The sequence below is a fragment of the Podarcis cretensis genome (assembly GCF_951804945.1).
Source record: "Podarcis cretensis genome assembly, chromosome: 8".
In the NCBI taxonomy this organism is placed as follows: domain Eukaryota; kingdom Metazoa; phylum Chordata; class Lepidosauria; order Squamata; family Lacertidae; genus Podarcis; species Podarcis cretensis.
The window spans coordinates 66,596,164-66,615,680 of record NC_137177.1 but is presented as its reverse complement, the minus strand read 5'-3'; the positions used below and the strand labels follow the sequence as shown (position 1 = coordinate 66,615,680).

At 48.2% G+C, this 19,517-nt stretch overlaps 1 protein-coding gene across 1 annotated transcript; it reads right to left on the bottom strand.

Annotated features, from left to right (window-relative positions):
* On the bottom strand, positions 1-4,291 carry HES3 (hes family bHLH transcription factor 3). Its single transcript, XM_079989197.1, has 4 exons — positions 4,231-4,291; positions 3,155-3,250; positions 2,283-2,367; positions 1-1,111 (listed from the first exon to the last, which is right to left on the bottom strand). The coding sequence occupies exons 1-4, from the start codon at positions 4,282-4,284 to the stop codon at positions 705-707; spliced, it is 642 nt and encodes a 213-aa protein (XP_079845323.1). The 5' UTR covers positions 4,285-4,291; the 3' UTR covers positions 1-704.
* Positions 4,292-19,517: the final 15,226 nt, after the last annotated feature.

Sequence of the window (19,517 nt, the reverse complement as noted above, 5' to 3'; positions counted from 1 at the left end):
CCCTAAAATTGAAAACAGGGGTTGTCATATTAACTCCTACTCCCAATGTAGGGGGCTATGTGCCTTTAACAGCTTTGTAATGGGCAGGAATCCAACAGGTGAAACCTCCTCTTTTCCACTGCCTCTCTGTCCATGGTGAAAACTTTTTTTCTGGCAGGTTTTGTTTTTCTTGCGTTGTCTCCCCGCCCAATTTTAATACCAAATAGGGGCACGGGGCTAGGAAGGATTTTTAAAGCGTCAGAATCCGGTGCCCAACACGGAATGGGGGCTCAGTTCAGACGTTGAAACTAAACCAGGTCGTCGTTGAAACTAAACGCTTGGTTCAGTTGGAACCCGGACTCTAGGCCTTTGGGGTCTGGATCGGAACCACCCAGTTTATGCAATTTAAGGAAGAGCAAAGTATCCCTTGTGGGTCCACAGCGTTGATAGAACTCGAGAAATAGTCTCTCCGCCAGTCTTCAAAGCCCCCCCCCCTCCCAGCCCCTCAAGCAAACCGTGGTGCCTACAGCGTTCTAGGACGAGTGCCACACACGGAGCCCATGCGTGTTTCCTCGGGAGCAAGCGCCATAGAGATCAATGGGGTTTACTCTCATGTAAATGTACATAGGATGGCAAGTTCCAACCTAGAGCGCAGGCGGAGGCTGGCATGGAGACGCAGCACAAGAGCGCACGGCGAGAGCGCACGGCCAGGGCGCACCGGTTTCTTACCAAGGCCGCCACAGCTCTTGGCTCCGCTCAGGGAGCGCCTGCCCGCTCTGGCCCCGGTTGCTCCCCGCCTGGCTGCGGCCTCCCGCCGCGGGGAAGGCGGCCTCGCACCCTCGGCCCTTCAGCGGCCTCGCTTTCCTGAGAGTCGTCGTCGGCGGCCCCCCGGGGCTGCCCAGCGCGGCCAGCCGGGCTTTGGGGAGCGCCTCCTGCGGGTCGCTGTCCGTGGTGCTGAAGACGCCTCCGGCGGCGGCCATGGGCAAAACTCGGGCGAGCTGGTGCAGGAGCTGGAAGGAAGAGGAGCAGGAAGCTTCGCTGGCCGCTTCGGAGCGCAGCAGGAACTGGCGCACTCCTTGCAGGCAGCTCCGAAAACCGGCCTGGTAGTCGGCGCTCTTGGTCAGCGGCACCCCTGGAAGAAGAAAGAAGTCGGGAAGTCGGATGGAGACCGAGCCACTCACGCTCCCAGTCCCACTCGCGCTCCAGAAGTCAAGATAGGGGAGATGATCACTCTTTAAGGCTCAAGCCAGTGGCTCGCAAACTTTTTCAGGCTACCGCCCTCTTGGTTCCATAAATTCATCCGCAGTGTGCCCTACTTTATACAAAGCATTATTCAGAATATCTGTTTGCACGACCCACTGAGGAAGAATAAAATTCAGAACAGGAGCAATTAATTGCGCATTGATTCAAAATCAAATTAAAACTAATTGGTTTCATGAATTCAACAAAATTAATTAGCTAGATCCAGCTTTCCAAAGTCTGGTAGTATTTTACATTTCCAGTGCTGCCACCCCACTCCCTTGCCCCTGCCCCCCAGTTAATCCCACTGTCCCATAGAGAGTGTTCTTGCCCACTTTGGGAACCACTAGAGGTTAATTATCAGAAGCTGTTCTTGTCAGAGGCAGTGAAGGTTCACCTGTGGCGGCTTCAGACGTCTCTGGACTTCAACTCCCAGTAGCCTCAGACAACATAGCTAATAGCCAAGAATGATGGGAGTTGTAGCCCAATAACACCTGGGGAGCCGCAGGGTCGCTGTTAATTTGTGTCCTGCAAGAGCCGATTGTGTAAAAAACAGCTCTGCTAGGACTCCAGCTCATCTTCCTTTTTTACTTTTGCTCAGAACTGTGATGGTCTGATGATCAGTTACAATTTGCTAGCACTTGTAGCGTTTGGTCAATTAGTCGGTTAATCAACTGCGTCTTTTTTTTATGACAATGTGTCCTTGAAAGTCAGCAGGCTTTTAAAAATGAAAAAAAAAAATATTTTAAAAAATATGGCTACTAACTGTGGACAGCAAGCAGTATCTCTGCCTCTGTGTGGGCAGAAAGAGAACGCCTCTCCTGAGACCATGGCTTCTTTGATAAATCATTCTAGAAACCCAAGGGACAGTGCAACCCTGTGCAGGTCTACTTAGGAGTAGGCTCCATTGAGCTCAAGGGGGCTTAGACCCAAGTGTGTGTGGCATTATAGCTGAAGCAATCCATCTTTTTTGAGGTGTTGCTTTCCCCTATGTCAATCAGCTAAAATGTTAATCTACCAATGCTTCCTTAATTGGGTCCCATGGTTCCATTTGGGGGGATTACCTTGGTGGGCCAAGGGCTGTAGGCTCTTCATGTACTTTACGCTCAGCTCCAGGATATCTGCCTTCTCCAGCTTGCGTTTCCGGATCTGCAATTTCCCCACCAAACCAAAGAAAGCCAAGGGGTTACTGGGGTCGTTTCTGCCTGCCCTGCCCTTAGTGAATGACTCCCCCCCCCCATAACCCTGTTGGCTTCTCTCTCAGCTGGATCGAAGGATGGAAGTAACTTATTTATTGTATTTCTATCCCATGTTTAATCCCCACAGCAGCCCTGCGAGGTGGGTTAAGCTGAGAGCTAGTGGCTAGCCCCCAAGGTCACCCAAGTAGATTTACCATGGCTGAGTGGGGATTTGAATCCAGGTTTTGGTCTGGAACTCTACACTTCAGGGGGATGAGATGGACCCCTATTTCAACGTTGCTGGTTCCAAAGCAAGGATACTGGAGTCTCACCACCCGTCCCCTGATGTACCAAGCGCCTCCCTTCTCCCGACCCCCACCCCATCCTGCACTTACGAACATCAGAGTCAGCCCTATACTAAGCCAGACCATTGATGCATCTAGTGTGTTATTGTCCTCACTGACTAGCAGTGGCTCTCCAGGGTTTCAGGCAGGAGACATCCCCAGTCCTACCATTGGGGATTAAAACTGGGACCTTCTGCATGCCAAGCAAGTGCTCCACCACTGAGCTGCTCCGTTTTTCCAACACTGGTGTGATGAATATGGTAAAAAGATGGAGAGGGGTGAAGAGGAGCTGGGGGTCCTTTGTGCTCCTGCCTCTGTCATTTTCAAAGTAAAATGTAACCCGCTTTCGTGGAGATAAACTGGCTCCCTGACTCTCCCTCTCTCCTGGAAATACAAGGGAAGCGGGAGCCTCACCTGGTGGGAGTAGTTCTTTTCCAGCAGAGCTTTGAGTTGCTCTAGGGAGAGGTTGATGCGAGCTCGTCTCCTCTTCTCCATGAGGGGTTTGGAGACCTGAGAAAATGCACACGGGGGGGGGGGAGGGAATCTATTTATTTATTTTATTTATTACATTTCAATTCCACTTTTCCCCCTCCAAAGAGCTCAAGGTGGCATGCACGGTTCTCCCCCTCCTAATTTAATCCCAACAACAACAACAACCCTGTGAGGTAGGTTAGGCTGAGAGGCAGGGACTGGTCCCCAAGCTTCATGGCAGGGAAGGGAATTAGAATGCTTAGAAGTCCAACACTCTGACCATTACACCGCACTGCCTTTCAGGTATCAGCCAGGCTTAACTCTGGAACTTAAACCACATTATATCACATACCATATTATTACATATTCATTCGTTGCTTACTACAATTTTTTTTTTCTCAAATGCAATTTTTTAAAAAAGGTATACAACTTCTGAAGCAAGAAGAGATGAAGGGACTCCTGAGTGCACACAGAGTGCATTCTTTCCACTACAGAATAAAGACATAGGTGTTGCGGGGGGGGGGACAGAGGGGCAAGCACCCCCCCACACACAAAGGATCTCACTCTCACCACTTGTCCGCCTCCCGTGGCTAGACTTCTGCCATTAACAAAGAGATGTTAATATGTGTGGCACAACTTGCACACCTAGAAATAAACTTTCCTCCTTCTGTGTATGTCCCCCCCCCCCAATATTTTTTGCTGGTACCCCTACTGCCTGCAGAGAGTTGCCAGACATCTGCAGATTGTGGGTGGGTGGGGAAGAACTTTCAGGTCAGAACAATCTTTTTTTGTCTAGATATTGACTACTGGCTTTTTGCAGTTTCTCCCTGTATAAGCTCAGGGGAATCTCCAACTATTCCTGGCATTGGAAACAGGTGCCATGCTGATGTGGGGAACACATTAACCCCTGGGCAAAAACACATGGCAAAGGGACCCTTTTCTCCTTCCACCCGGGGGGGGGGGCAGGTAGGCTGCCCCCCTGTCCTTTTGCTCCCATCTGTAGCATCAGACCCACCAACCTTGCGGAAGGAATTGAGCGCCCTCCTTTCTTGCAGTCTGTGGTCCGTACCCATCCTGCATCCTCTGCCCTCCCTGCACCAAGGAGGTGGCATTTTATCTCCGGAGTCGTTTTTCCATTTCAATGGGTCCATTCAGGCTGGGGAACCTCCCCCGCAAAGGGGAGGGAAGTGGTGGAGGGTGGAGGAGAGGGTAGCGGCTTGCAGAGAGATGGAGGGCGGGATACAGGCATTTGGATCTGCCTGCATCAAACGGCTTTCAGGTCCTGCTTTAAGGACAGATTTGTTGTCATGCGCTTTGCCTACTCAGAAACATCGAGGCCTTTGGGGAGAAGAAGAGGGACTTGGTGGTGGAAGGCAGCAACACCCACCCCGCTCCCCTGGTGAATTGTTCCTCACTGTAATGTCCCTCGAGCATGTACAAAGCGCTTTCCCATTTCGGTGGAATAACTACACAGCCTACAAACAAGCTAGGATCAGGAGGGAAGCCAAAAGGGACCCCAGAACCTCTTTGTTGATCAGTTAAGCACTTGCTTACCCCCAGGGGCGACTGCTTTAAAGGCTCAAGTGGGGATTGTTTTGTCTCCTGTAGAAACGCCCAGGCCAAATAATTGTGAGTTGATTACGGCACTTGGATCCTGGCGCTTGCTTAGTCACAATACAGTGGAGGTTGGGGGACAAATCCTAGGCAAAACAATCAACAGCTGAATCAGCCTTAAGCGCAGCCCGTTTAACTCATGACCTGAAATATAGGATTGCTGTGTAAGTTGCCAAATGTTGGCTTGAGGGTTATATGGTCCCTTCCCATTCTCATCCCAGCCCTTCCTCCTCCTGGTGCTGTGGTTCGAGGAGTGTCAGAGAGAGACCAGGGTTCGAATCCTCTCTCGGCCCCGAAGCTCACTGGGTGACTTTGGGTCGGCCACATCCTCTGGGTCTCTAACCTACCTTACAGGGTTGTTGTAAGGATGAGATGGAGAAGCACGCGCAGTGCCTCGTTAAAAGAAATGTTTAGGCTCCCTTGCAGTTGAAGAGCCAGGATCCAAAGCCTTTCTCTCAGGGGGGTCTCCCTGAGTGGCCATCCATCCGCACATTTCATGCTGGGGACGAAGGAGGAGAGCTGGACAATGTAGCAATTTTCTGCCTTTTTGTGACTGTAAAAGAGCGTAGCCGCTCTCGCTGAGCTCCGCCTGGACATGTGTCCCATTAAAGCATGGCAGCAAAGACGCAAGGAGACGGGGGGGGGGGGGAGGCACACCGCTTGCTGTTAAGTGGTCAGGAATGCTCCACTTTCTCCTGTCCTTTCTCATCTCAGCGAACCCCCAGGGGATAGGACTCTGCTCAACTCCCTCTATGGCTGTAAGGAAGACGTAGCTCAGTGGCAGGGCACCTGTCTTGCATGCAGAAGGCCGCAGGTTCAATTCCCCACAGGGTCTCCAGGTGGAGCTGGGAAAAGACTCCCTGTCTGAAATACTGGAGAGCTGCTTCCAAGTCCGTGTAGACGCTACTGAGCCAGATGGAACACAGCAGACTCCATGTATGGCAGCTTCCTATGTTCCTGCAGCGTTTTCTACACTTCCTTTTGCTGGTGCTTAAGACACCCCTGCAAGGTAGGCCAGTAAGGGTGACAACACCCCATGTTGCAAGTGGTTACCTGAGATGTGGTCATTCGCCAAAGACCACCTCAGGGCTTTGTGACAGAGGCAAGACGAAACAGAGGGCTTCCAGATTCACAGCAGAGCCCTCTTTCTTCCCCACACTTTCTTCCCTGGGGTCAGGGATTAGCATCAGAGCTGCTTCTTTGTGCCAGGGCTGAGCCACAGGAGACATGACGTGTGCCTCTGAGCATGTGGAGAGTGCTTTCACTCAGGCCTTAGTAGAGAGGATGCTAACTAAAGATACTTGGGTGTGGGATGAACTAGAGGGGAGGGCTGATCTCTTAATGTCCTACTTGTGGGTTTTTCCAGAGACACCTTGTCTTACACGGTGAGGAAGCGTGACCTTTGGGTCTGATCCAGCAGCGCTTTCCTTGCATTTCATTTGTTTATTTAGGCATTAATAGTCGTACTGAAGTTTTCTGTACATTAAATAGTGGGAGGGTTTTGATTCTTTGCTTTTGCAAGAGAGCATAACTGAGGCAAGAGGTTTAGAATGGGTGACGAACAGCCAGGGAAGGAGGACAAAATTGCAGAGCACCTCTCATTTTTCTAGCGATGCAATTCACGAAATTAATTTCTTGCAAAGCTGGGAAGCTGTGTACGTTTGGAATAACCCCCCTCCCCTTTTTACAGTACTGCTATATTTTGGACATTGCTTGATGTTTTCTCTTATCTGTATAATCACTAGGTTCTTAATCCCAAGAAGAATAAGAAAGAAGATCGAAAGAAGATACACTTGCCTAGGCAGGCTTCGATGATCTCGGGGTTCCTTGCCCCTGGACCTTGTGACTGCATTTTTTTGGGGGGGTGGGGAGGCTGGATTGTTTCCCTGCCTCCAAAGTGCACATGGGAAATGAGCTTGGCTGGGGAGGGGGGAGGCGTGGCCCTAATTCTCCTCGCCCCAGGCCTGCCCCATGAAGCCTGAGTCTCCTGTTGAGGAACCCATTCACTGCCACCGCCTCCATAATAGGCGATTCGCTTTGGTGCCTCAGACAAAAACCCCAGATGTTGCCAGGCGCGGCCTGGCGGTGGGAGCCGGGCTGCTGCTGCTGGTGGTTTGGTGGGGAAAACAGATGAGGAGAATGCCAATGACTATCCAACCCGTGCATGCTTGCCCCCCCCCCAGCTAAGGCAGGCACGCCTGCTCTGAAATTGTAAATGGAAGCCAGCTTGGCTGGAGGTGGGGGCCTCCTGGCCATTGGATGGCCCAGAGGTGGCCAAAGGAAGTCTCCCCCCTGCCTGTAATTTGTCCTCCCTCCCTTCCAGTTTCTTAAGGATACTGTCTGCTAACCACACACACTACAGTTGGAAGTGGGGGGGGGGGGTCACAAGGAATAAGGGACCTTTTATTGCTTTGCCTGCAATCCGGCTGAACAATGTCAGCAAGTGGGACCCTCCAAGCCAGGCTGAAGGGCCTCCCAGTTCCTTATTCAGCCCTGGAGATGTGTTGAAACAAACAAAAGTCTGGTGGTCTTTAGAAAGACTTAACTCATTTTATTACGGCGTGAGCTGAGGTCTGCTGGTGTCCCAGTTCCTTCTTCCTGGCTCTCAGTTCCACAATCAGCACTCAAAGTACATCATAGCCTGAATTGGAGGGGGCACAACTCTGGACCCCCCGACATTGAGATGTCCCAAAATCATAGGTCTTCCTGACCGGGAGGTTGTTCCTTCTTCTGATGCACTTGGTCTAAAGCTTCCAAACAAGGATCTGGATGTTTTGCACCCTAAAATAATTATGGTGTCAATCCAAACCATGCACTCCATGATGAGTAGGTTGTCCCTATGAGGAAGTCCTGGCATCCTCTCCATCCCAAAGCTAACCCCCCCCAAAAAAAATAACCCAACCTTGCTCTCAAAGCTGACATCTGTTCTATGACAGAAGTGACCAATATGGCCCTCTCCAGATGTTCTGAAACAGAGAAGGAGCATGCCTTAGTGTGCAGACTTCTGGGAAGGCCCAAAGGAGTCTGCGGAGATATTTGGCTAATTCTTTCTGCTCCAAAAGTATTTACATTTGACAGTGAGAGTAGCACAGCAGCTGAAAGGTGGATCTAGAATCCGGGCAGTCCTAGATTCAAATATGATCTCAGCCACAAACTTGCTAGGGTTGTCTTTTTTATACTCAAAGGATGGGGAACCTGAGGCCCTCTCTATCAACATTTCCCAAACTTGGATGTCCTGTTATTTTTGTACTACAATTCCCATCATCCCTAGCTAGCAGGACCAGTGGTCAGGGATGATGGGAACTGTAGTCCGAAAACAGCTGGAGACCCAAGTTTGAGAAACACTGCTCTAGATGTTGCTCAACTCCAACTCCCATCATCCCTGGCTATTGACCATGCTGGCTGGGGCTTATGGGAGTTGGAGTCCAGCTACATCTGGGGGTGTGGGGAGAGGCTCCCAACCCCTGCTGTATCCACTTTCCTGAAAACATCTCAAAGTTAATTCTGAGTAGACAGGCAGAACAGAAGATTGTTCGACTTAAGCACACCACTCTCAGCTTCCGTCTGCAATAGAGAAAGAATACACACATGCAAGTATATCCACCTCTGTAATCCTCAGAACAGCCCTGTAAGGTGTTGACACCTCTGTCTGCCAAGGTGTTCTGCGTTACTCAGAAACTTGCAGATTCCTCCATCAACAGAAACTGGCACAGTGCAGTTAAAACACCGACACAGGGAATCCGTCTCAGATCAAGGCATAGAGGGGGTGGGGGATGAGGACAGACAAGTAACTAGCTATAAACCTCATTAGATGATCCTCAGGGTCCTTTCCAACTCCATGATTCTATGTGAGGCTACCTTTGAACGTGATCCAGAAACTGCAACTAATCCAGAATGTGGCAGCTAGACTGGTGACGGAGCAGCTGCCGAGACCACATAACACCAGTCTTGAAAGACCTACACTGGGTCCCAATACGTTTCCGAGCACAATTCAAAGTGTTGGTACTGACCTTTAAAGCCCTAAATGGCCTCAGTCCAGTATATCTGAAGGAGTGTCTCCTCCCCCATCGTTCTGCCCGGACACTGAGGTCCAGCACCGAGGGCCTCTGGTGATTCCCTCACTGCAAGAAGCCAAGTTACAGGGAACCAGGCAGAGGGCCTTCTCGATAGTGGCACCCACCCTGTGGAACGCCCTCCCACCAGATGTCAAAGAGAACAACAACTACCAGACTTTTAGAAGACATCTGAAGGCAGCCCTGTTTAGGGAAGCTTTTAATGTTTGATCCATTACTGTATTTTAATATTGTGTTGGAAGCTGCCCAGAGTGGCTGGGGAAACCCAGCCAGATGGGTGGGGTATAAATAATAAATTTATGATGATGATGATGATGATAAAGAGCCCTGTTGTGTCAGGCCAATGACCCATCTTGCTCAGCATCCTTGTCTCACAGTGGCCAACCTGACTTGCGGGAAAACTTGGAAACAGGATCTGAGTACAAGAGCACCGTCCCTTCCTGTGGCTTCCAAAACTGGAATTCAGAAGCATTTATCTCCTCCATCCCTGGAGGGATAGCATAGTCATCTTGGCTAGTAGCCATTGATAGCTTTCTCCAATTTATAAGCTCCCCTCCCAGCCTAGGGCTGTTTCTCCAAGACCACTCTGCCTCATACCCTCTTTGGGGGTTTTATTTGGGGGGGGGGAGTGGGCAGCAAACTCTGCGTCCTACTTGTCCAGATGGGCCTTGAAGTTTCAGGAGGAACCCTGTTTTTCTCTGTCCTGGAGCAGGATGATGATCAGGAAGAAGGCAAGTCCCCCCCCCAAAAAAAACCTCTCCACCCAGAGTCTCCCTGCTTGCTCTGTGTAGTCCAGTCAGCCTGTGCCTGGGGAGATGGGGGGGGGGGAGTTAGATGAGGCTTGTCTGTGTTCCTCCAAACAGATGGGGGGGGGGGACTTCTCTCCCACCCGCCCTGGTAGCCTGTCTGCCCCTTTCATGGGGGAATATTGATGTATTCTCAGGAAGGACAGCATCTTACACCGTGGAAAATCGTGGCCCGCCCCACAGTCTTTCAGTGTTGTGAGTTGAGACCCCCCCCCCCTTCCAAATAGCCAGGCACTCTGCTGGGGGGGGGCACTTGGTTTCAACCCTCCTTGCACAGACGTCCTCTTGGAGGGTCTTGGGTAAAGAGTAGGAGGGAGGCAGTTGGTGTATTGTATAAAGGGCCTGTGAACTAGAAAGCAAATGTGGGGTGAAGTGGGGTGGAGAGGATGGTTATTCAGTCCCCCCCCCACTCAATTGCTGCAAATGCTGCAAAAACTGAAGTCTGGGGAGGGGGCAGGCTGAAGCAGCTTAGGGTAGGATCCCATAGAAAACCCCTTGCAGACCCTCTCCCCAAATCTGAGGCGTACCCTGGTGGGTGCGTCTGTGCCCCCAAACTGCCTTTTTATCAAATCTGCTAAGTCTGATTTCTTTGATCCGAGACGGGTTTGCCTAAAATAAGAAGGGAGACACAAAATAAAAAGGGGGGAAAGGGTTAACATTTAGCGGAAAACCCCAGGATGGTCTAGGTACAGAGTAAAATGAGAAATCGTTTCAACACCTTTTGCTGGGAACAGAGTAAGTTGCCTTACACTGAGTCAGATTCTTGGCTGATATAGCGCAATGTTGCCCACACTGACTGGCAGCAAGGGCTCTTCAGGCTTGCAGGCAAGGGTCTCTCCGAGGCTTACAGGGAGATGCTGTTGGAGATGAAACCTGGGACCTTCTGCACTCCAAACAGGTGCTCTGCCGCTGAGCCGAGGCCCTTCCTACTCCTGCCTTGCTTGCAATATTTGCACCTGTGCAGAATCTTACCATCCTAATGACGAACAGCAATAATAGAAGCACCCACAAGACTGCTGCTGGACGCAACATACACATTAAACGTTACACTCGTACATGCAACACGACGCGATGTGGGTCACGCGACGGCTTTGTTGTTATGCATGCGGGGTTTGCTTCTGAGAACGTGCAAACACAGACGAGGCTGTGTTGGCACACACAGGGAAAGCGAAGGCGCGGATGTCCATAGGCAATTAGAAATACAGTGGTACCTCAGGTTAAGAATTTAATTCGTTCTGGAGGTCCATTCTTAACCTGAAACTGTTCTTAACCTGAAGCACCATTTTAGCTAATGGGGCCTCCTGGTGCCGCCGCGCCGCTGGAACACAATTTCTGTTCTCATCCTGAAGCAAAGTTCTTAACCCGAGGTATTATTTCTGGGTTAGCAGAGTCTGTAACCTGAAGCATCTGTAACCCGAGGTACCATTGTACTCACTTTGTGTCACAAGTTTACAAGTCGTCCTTCATAACTGTGCGTGCGTTGAGCTTGAAATATTGTTAAGAATGGCATAAAACGGATGCCAAATAGACGGGGCCCCAGGGATTTTGTACTGGTTTTCTCCACCCTCTGCGGTCCTGGAGATACGCATGTATGAACATGGCCAAGGAACCTTTGCATTGCAGGAGGGTTAGCCTAGATGAGCTCTGGGGGTGCCTCCCGACTCTACGATTCTATGAGACCTCATGTGCTGGGATGGTGGGCGGAGGTGCCCGGCTGAAAAGGACAGCAGGGTGAGACTTAGCCAGCGCCTGCCTTTGTCAGGGACACCTCCTGCCTCTCCGGGAGCAATTTGTTAGCTAATGATCTGTTTCCTTGCCATAAAGCCCCCATGGTTTTCCCTTCCCCCCCAAGAAAAAAAAGCTTTCTCAAAAGGGATCTTCTATTAGCAACCCAATAAGCCTTGTTATGTTGATGCCCAGCCAAAGGACCCAAAGCCCACTTGGTGGAGCCTTGGAGGGTAATTAAACAAGAGGCTGCAAAGCTAGTCTTCTATTAACCAGCCCCAGGCTCTCCTGCCTCACTTTTGGCATTCGGTGGGGTGAAAAGAAGAGAGCCATGCGCTCCCTTTTCCTAAACAGAATGGGTCTAACCGGGGCCACGGGAGGAGGGATGGTTCCAAAGGCAACATCAGGCAGAACTCTCCTAGGATTGTAGAATCTCAAGAGTCATCTCACCCAATCCCTTATAATGCAGGGAATCACAGCTAAAACATCCCTGACAGATGGCCACCCAACCTTTGATATATTTTTTTTTTAAAAAATATTTTTATTAAAGATTTTCTTGATTTACAAAAGTACATGCCTTGTCTCTTTTTTCAAGTTTTACAGTCTTTTCTACAGATCTGTTACATTTTATTGTGAGACATTAGTGCTGAGTACAATATAAGGTCAGGAAAAAGAGGGGTGGCGGCGAAGGCGAAATTTATATTTTTTTTGCAGTGTACTTGTGGGGGTTTCGTGTCAGCGTCCACTAGATAGGTTCTCTTTCTATTCGCTTTTTACATTTCCTTGATAGTGAGAGAGGTTGGGGGCCCAGGGTATGGTTGGTTGTCTGTGTTTGGCTGCAATGGGATTTGTTTGCATTTGTGAGTGGGGTGGGGGGAGCCTTGTTGAGTCAAGTAAGCCAGATTGATTCATATGCTGTTGGTGGGTTCCAGTTGTTGTCTTGTTGGGCTGTGTATGAGATAAAGGGGAGCCATACTGGGGTGAAGGCGCCCTCTTCTATTTGTCCCTCATGTCAGTTTCAATTTATTGGTTAGCTTTTCTAGCAAGGCTGTGGAACGGCTCAGATAGTTCTTCCTAATATTTAGTTGGAATGTCTTCCCTTGCAATTTGAATCCACTGGTACAAGTAAACCTGCTTTATGCAACTTTGGATGCCCCTAAAATTCAGCAGGGTGGGCCAGATGATGGAAGAGGGCTGGGCATGTTAAGCCAGGTTGGAGATGATAGATAGATGATAGATAGATAGATAGATAGATAGATAGATAGATAGATAGATAAATGATAGAGATAGATAGATAGATAGATAGATAGATAGATAGATAGATAGATAGATAGATAGATAGATAGATATCCTGACCTGGCCTGCAGCACAATCTGTTGCTAATTATCTTCACGGGTGCACAGAGAAGCAGGAGGCTGTAAATAAGTTGGCAAGCTTAAAGTGACATCCTTTCCCAGAGGACATGGAAGAAGAGCAACAGGCGGCTGCAGTTGTATCTATCTAATTCCTAGCTCTGAAGGCATGTGTTCATCAAACCAGATGTTGGTGTGATGCTGATGCCCAGGTGGCTTTTACATCCACCACTTCTAGCTGCGTTCCTCTTCTCTCTGATTCTCAGGCAGAAATTCAACAGGTGAAACTGTCCCCCCCATCATTTCATCTCTACATGAGATGAGAGGCAATCTGCACCTGTTGAATGTCCGTCCAGCAGACAGGTGGGGAGAGAGGGGGCTTTGTCCTAACCAGAAGCCTTCAGATTGTTAGCGTTTGTTGCACAGAATGAAAACTGGTCCTCTGAATCCAGCACACAACCTATTGCCAATTGCAAGCTTAGTCCCAGTTAACAGGGGTGGGGGGTGGGATAGAAAGGATGGTTAGTACGGCACCTGGAACCTTTGAAAACTAAGGTGCAGTTAATGCTGACAACTAGGCTGCCTTCAGGGGGAACTGTATTTTAATTGCTGGTTCTAACAGTGTTTCAACTATTGTTCTTAACCAGTTTGCTTTTATTACTTTTTTGTTTTATAATCATGTTTTTAGATGTCGGAAGCCACCTCAAATCCCAGCCTGGGAGAAAGGCAGGGTATAAACACATTAAATAACAAACAAACAAAGAAAGAAAACACCTCTAATTCCAGAACACTGAACCCCCCAACCCCACCACCACCCACCAAAGAACAACTTTATAACATGCATAAGCATAACAGTAATAGTAATAGTGGAGAGAGTGCTTCTGAGGTCGTAGGGAGTACATTTCTGTTACAGAGAAATCATAATCTCTCTATTCCCCTCCCTCGGCCCCCAAACTCCCTCCAAGTTAGACAGCATAAATAGAGCTTTGTGTTATAGTCCAGCACCTTGGACAGTATTTAATTTTAATTAAAAACAAAAAAGCAAGCCAGCACTTTGAAATATATAACAACATCAAGCATTTCTACAGCACATTTAAAGTTTGAAATGTATTGTACACATCCTTTGATTTATCCATTCAGTTGTAAAAAAATAATAATCTCTAAACCAATTAACATTAAAGACCTAAGCTTGCGTACGATATTAGATGAAAACATAACATAATTAAGCACAAAATTAGAGAAGTCTCAAGCTTGCATACCCTTTTAGATAAAAACAGAACAGAACAGAATTAGGCACAAAATTGTGTGCTCTCCCCACCCGTAAAAAATGTACCCATTAAAATCCAGACAGAAGTGCAAATAAAGTAATAAATGAATACAGAGATACAGAGGCAGGCCTTAAGGAGTCAGGAAAAGCCAATGGTCAGGCGGAGAGGCATGTGTAAAGCCAGGAAGGGACACAATTGTTTGGCTATTTGTGTCTCATGGAGTAGAGTGGGTTGAGGCCAACTAAATTGTACTCGGACGTATTAAGCCCATTACAATGAAAGGGGCTTGTTCCTGAGTAAATATGCATCACATCAGGCTGAATGGCTCCTGTGCGCTGCTCCCTCAAGCCCAATGCAATTTACACCTGAGTAAACACGCACAGGGCTGACCTGTGGCTGGGGCAGGATCTGAACGCTGCTGTTTTAAACCCACATTTCCAACCACTGTGCAAACTGTAACCAACTCTCCTTGCTTGCCTCCCACCTCCTCCCTAATGCCGGCCAATCCCCAACAGTCCCCCAATTTGCTCCACCATTATTTTAATTACATGGATATTTCCCACACAGCAGGCCGTGTTTAATGAGTGTCTTGCTCAAAGGGATCCCAAACCAGCCAGCAGGCCAGCCTCTCCTGCATGCCACATCTAGCTGGTTTTGAACGCCTTGTGTGGTGGTGCGGGCCCTCTCAGCGGTGGAAAATTGACCGAAAAATGGTGCTAATTTGCAATGTTCTGCTTTTGGAGTGATCCCCTGCTTTAAGCCCGCCGTTGCCATTCACGCACGGTCACGCTCGGTGGTGTGAGGCTGCACCGTACTAAATGGGCCCTGTGGCGCTGCTGATGCCCCCCCCTCCAACGGCAACCTCACACAGAGATGGCTCCCAGTTCGGTTTTTGTCCAGAAATTGCCATGCCTTGTCCTAATGGTTATAAATGAGCTCCCTGCTAAGTTCTTACGGAGCTCCTGGAAAGACGAGATCATATTTACCGAGTGTTACAGAAGCGTTTGATATGATCTCCTGAACTGCTGAAATGCAGGCTTCTCTTTGCTTATGTTGGGGAGGTAACCCCAAGTCTCATCTAATCCAAGCTCTGTGCAAGGTAGACAGACTGTGACTGCTCAGAAGAAGCAGCTGCGCAACAACGTTGACAACACCAAACATTGATGTAGGAACCCAGAAGGTACAGCCCTGTGTCTTTCGTACCCTCATATCTCCTGCCCATTTAACCCGGATTTACAAATAAACTAAGGGGGGGAATATTATTATTAATTTATTATTTATCTGTTGCGTTGATATCCCACCTTTCTCTCCAAGGACCCCACATCAGCTACTGGGCAACGCTTTTAAAACACAATGCATCGTTATAGCACCTATGCATATCAATTAGCACCTGCCAATTAGTGTCCTGGGTCTGTGCCCTAAGGACTTTTTAACAGTCCTTTATCAATGGTCCCTAAGTAAAATTAGCAGTCATGGGGGTAAGAAGACAGGTCCTTTTAGGGACTGATAACTGGTTAAGGAACTGGGTGGGGACAGAGTAGGAATAAATGGACAGTTCTCACCATGGAGGTAAGCAGGCAGAGGTGTCCCCCAAATATCTGTACCGTGGTACCTCTGGTTAAGAACTTAATTTGTTCCAGAGGTCCGTTCTTAACCTGAAACTGTTCTTAACCTGAGGTACCACTTTAGCTAATGGGCCCTCCCACCGCCGTCACACAATTTCTCTTCTCATCCTGAAGCAAAGTTCTTAACCCGAGGTACTATTTCTGGGTTAGCGGAGTCTGTAACCTGAAGCGCTTGTAACCAGAAGCATCTGTAACCCAAGGTACCACTGTATTGTGAGGAAGAGTACTGAAAAGACTTCTTTGCCTGTTTTTGCTACTGCTAAAGCTGCTGATACAAGAGACAGAAAGATTTGGGCTACTGATGGCTACTAGCCACGATGGCTGTGCCCTGGGTGAGCCAGGCAGTACAAAAGTGAGTTGATGAATCATCATGGGCTTTTGAACCCAAAACATCAAGTGTTTAATTGGTTTAATCTAAATGCATTTGCAGGGATGCGGGTGGCGTTGCAGTCTAAACTATTGAGCCTAGGGCTTGCCGATCAGAAGGTGGGTGGTTCAAATCCCCACGACGGGGTGAGCTCCCGTTGCTTGGTCCCAGCTCCTGCCAACCTAGCAGTTTGAAAGCATGTCAAGGTGCAAGTAGATAAATAGGTACCACTCCGGCGGGAAGGTAAACAGCATTTCCATGTGCTGCTCTGGTTTTGCCAGAAATGGCTTAGTCATGCTGGCCACATGACCCGGAAAAACTGTCTGTGGACGAACGCCGGCTCCTTTGGCCAGTAAAGCGAGATGAGTGCCGCAACCCAGAGTCGTTTGTGACTGGACTTAACTGTCAGGGGTCCCTTTACCTTTTAAAATACATTTGCACCTTGATGCCAAAGCCCAAAGAGAAATGCCTTTATTGAGATGCTGAAGGATGTGTGATATAGAGTCACAGAATTGTAGAGTTGGAAGGGACTACATTTTGTCCAACCCCCTGCAATGCAGGACCATTCACTGTCAGACTGAAAAGCCATCTCATCTGATTCCTCTTTGTTCCTTGTTGCAGTAACGCCAGAACCAAAAGAAACTTCCAAGGAATAATCGTGTGTTCTGAATTTGCAGGACCGTCATTTTAAAATGTGCCCAAATGATCCTACACTTCTTAAAGCCATTCAGTCCAGCGCAATGTGTGTTTGTTCAGGAGTACGTCACACTGAAACCCATGGAGAGCACTCCCAAGTGGGTGATTTGCATCCTCATAGGTGCAAGCCTATTAATAGTTATCCATAAGTAAGTCCAACTGTCCATGGAGTTTTCTTGGCAGGGATACTGGAGTGGCTTGCCGGTTGCCAACAAAGGTCCGTATAGTTAAAGCTATGGTTTTCCCAGTAGTGATGTATGGAAGTGAGAGCTGGACCATAAAGAAGGCTGATCGCCGAAGAATTGATGCTTTTGAATTATGGTGCTGGAGGAGACTCTTGAGAGTCCCATGGACTGCAAGAAGATCAAACCTCTCCATTCTGAAGGAAATCAGCCCTGAGTGCTCACTGGAAGGACAGATTGTGAAGCTGAGGCTCCAGTACTTTGGCCACCTCATGAGAAGAGAAGACTCCCTGGAGAAGACCCTGATGTTGGGAAAGATGGAGGGCACAAGGAGAAGGGGGCGACAGAGGACGAGATGGTTGGATAGTGTTTTCGAGGTTACCAGCATGAGTCTGACCAAGCTGCGGGGGGCAGTGGAGGACAGGAGTGCCTGGCGTTCTCTGGTCCATGGGGTCACGAAGAGTCGGACACGACTAAACGACTAAACAACAACAACAAGTCCAACTGTGTGTGTGATGGGACTTATCCCTAGGCAAGTCTTCCTGCAATTCCAAATGCATTCCAAAAACGAGGCACCAATCTTAGTTTAGACTTGCAACCCAATCTAAGCTGCAAATGCCATGTTAGATGTGAAAAAAACAAAACCCAATTCTTCCATACCCAACTAGAGATTGTATTTTGGGAGCCAACAGAATGTAACATTTGCAAAATGAAGTTAATCATTGCACAAGGAGTGGGGAGGTGGCTCGGAGGAAAAGGCGAACAGCTCTTCAGGGCAGTCTGCCTGTGAAAAGGAGTCACGCTTTCCAATTTCTTGGAAAAAGCTTTGAGGGTGATAGAGAGCTTGGAGGGAAAAAAGAAAGAAAAGAGAAAAGGCTGTGCATTCTTTCCCCCCATGAAAGCTGAGTGAATTTCAGCCTCTGTTGTCTCTTGGCAGACAATGACCACACTTTCTCTAGAGATGCATCCTGGAGGGGCTGGAGGTTTTCAAAGTGTCCTTAATAAAAGTTGGCTTTTAGCAATGTGAATTGCCAAAGGGTGGGGGGGGGAGGGGCCCACTATGCCTGGACACAATAGACTCAGAGGAGTGAATTAACACTCAACCAGAGTGTGCAAAGTGAGAGTTAGGAGTGAATTCAGAGAAAGGCCCAATTGTCTGTGTCTTTTGTGCCTTGAGCCAGCTGGAGGTAATCTTTCAATATTTACCCTGCTCTATTGTTCAAAACTCATTTGCACACGCAACAGCGGGGGGGGGGGGGGCAGCAGGGGAATGTGTAACCATTTCCAGAGGTGGTGGCTCTGTTTTTGCAGGGGCAGCCTGCAAAAGGTAAACCTTAAAGAACCCACCTTTGGTTGGTATTTTGTTTTCAGTCATTAAAAAAAATACGTATTATTCATTTAAAAACGAATCAGAGCGGTTAACAACAATTGTATGCAACACCGTATGATAAAAACTATATCAAAATCAGAAATCAACTAACTATGATGGAATAATGTCTAATTAATTGCCTGCTTAAGCCTGATAGAAAAGTTTTCCGCAAGTGTTTAAAAGTTGAAATCGAAGGTGATCCAATGGTATCTTTCAGATCTTCTAAAATATACGTAGCCACTTAAGTAACTGCAGTCTGAACCATATATTTTTCTACATGTTTAGAGCAGCCGACAAACAATTAGCAAAGGAAGCATAATATATCCAGAGAATACAAAATATCCTTTTACAGTACAAACACAGTTTCAAAGATATTTTTCGAACGATGTTCCGTTTTAATGCACAGCCTACACTTAAGCTTTACAATGCCTCAACCCCAAAGAACAAGTGGTTTCTATATTACTTATTAAACATTTTATATCCCACTTTTATTCCAAGGAGATCAAGGTGGTGCACATGGTTCTTCCCCCTCCTCATTTAATCCAGCAACAACCCAGTGAGGTAGGTTAGGCTGAGGGACAGTGCCTGGCCCAGGGTCACACCCAGTGAGCTTCATGGCCAACTGGGGATTTGAACCCTGGTCTCTCCCAGGTCCTTGTCTGACACACTAAACCACAGCACCAGGAAGAGAATGGACCGGGATGAGGATAGAAAGGCAGCATACAACCCTCCCAGCAGTGCTGACCAGGTCTGCCAATTCCCCCACCCCCTGTCCTATGTTGTAGGTTGAGGGTCAGGCTGGTAGAATAGTTTTTGTCCTTGTTTGTTAATATGTCATGTATTTTTGTGGTTTTATATTGTATTGTAAACTGCCGTGTGATCCTTGGATACAGGGCAGTATAGAAATTGGTTAAAAATTAAAAATTGCAACAATGACCCTGAAAGGAAATATTCTTTTCGTTTTATCCCCGATGCAGGTGGATAACGGAAGATGGAGCAAGATTGCTTTCTCCTGCTCTGAAGAGCAGAATGGTCTCCCATGGGAGGTGGTGGACTCTTCATCCTCGGAGGATTTTAAGCAGAGGTCGCAGATGGTCATCTGTCATGTATTATCTAGTTGAGATTCCTGCATTGCAGGGCACTGCACTAAATACAGTGGTGCCTCGCAAGACGAAATTAATCTGTTCCGCGAGTCTCTTAGTCTTGCGAAGCACGGCTATTAACGGCTT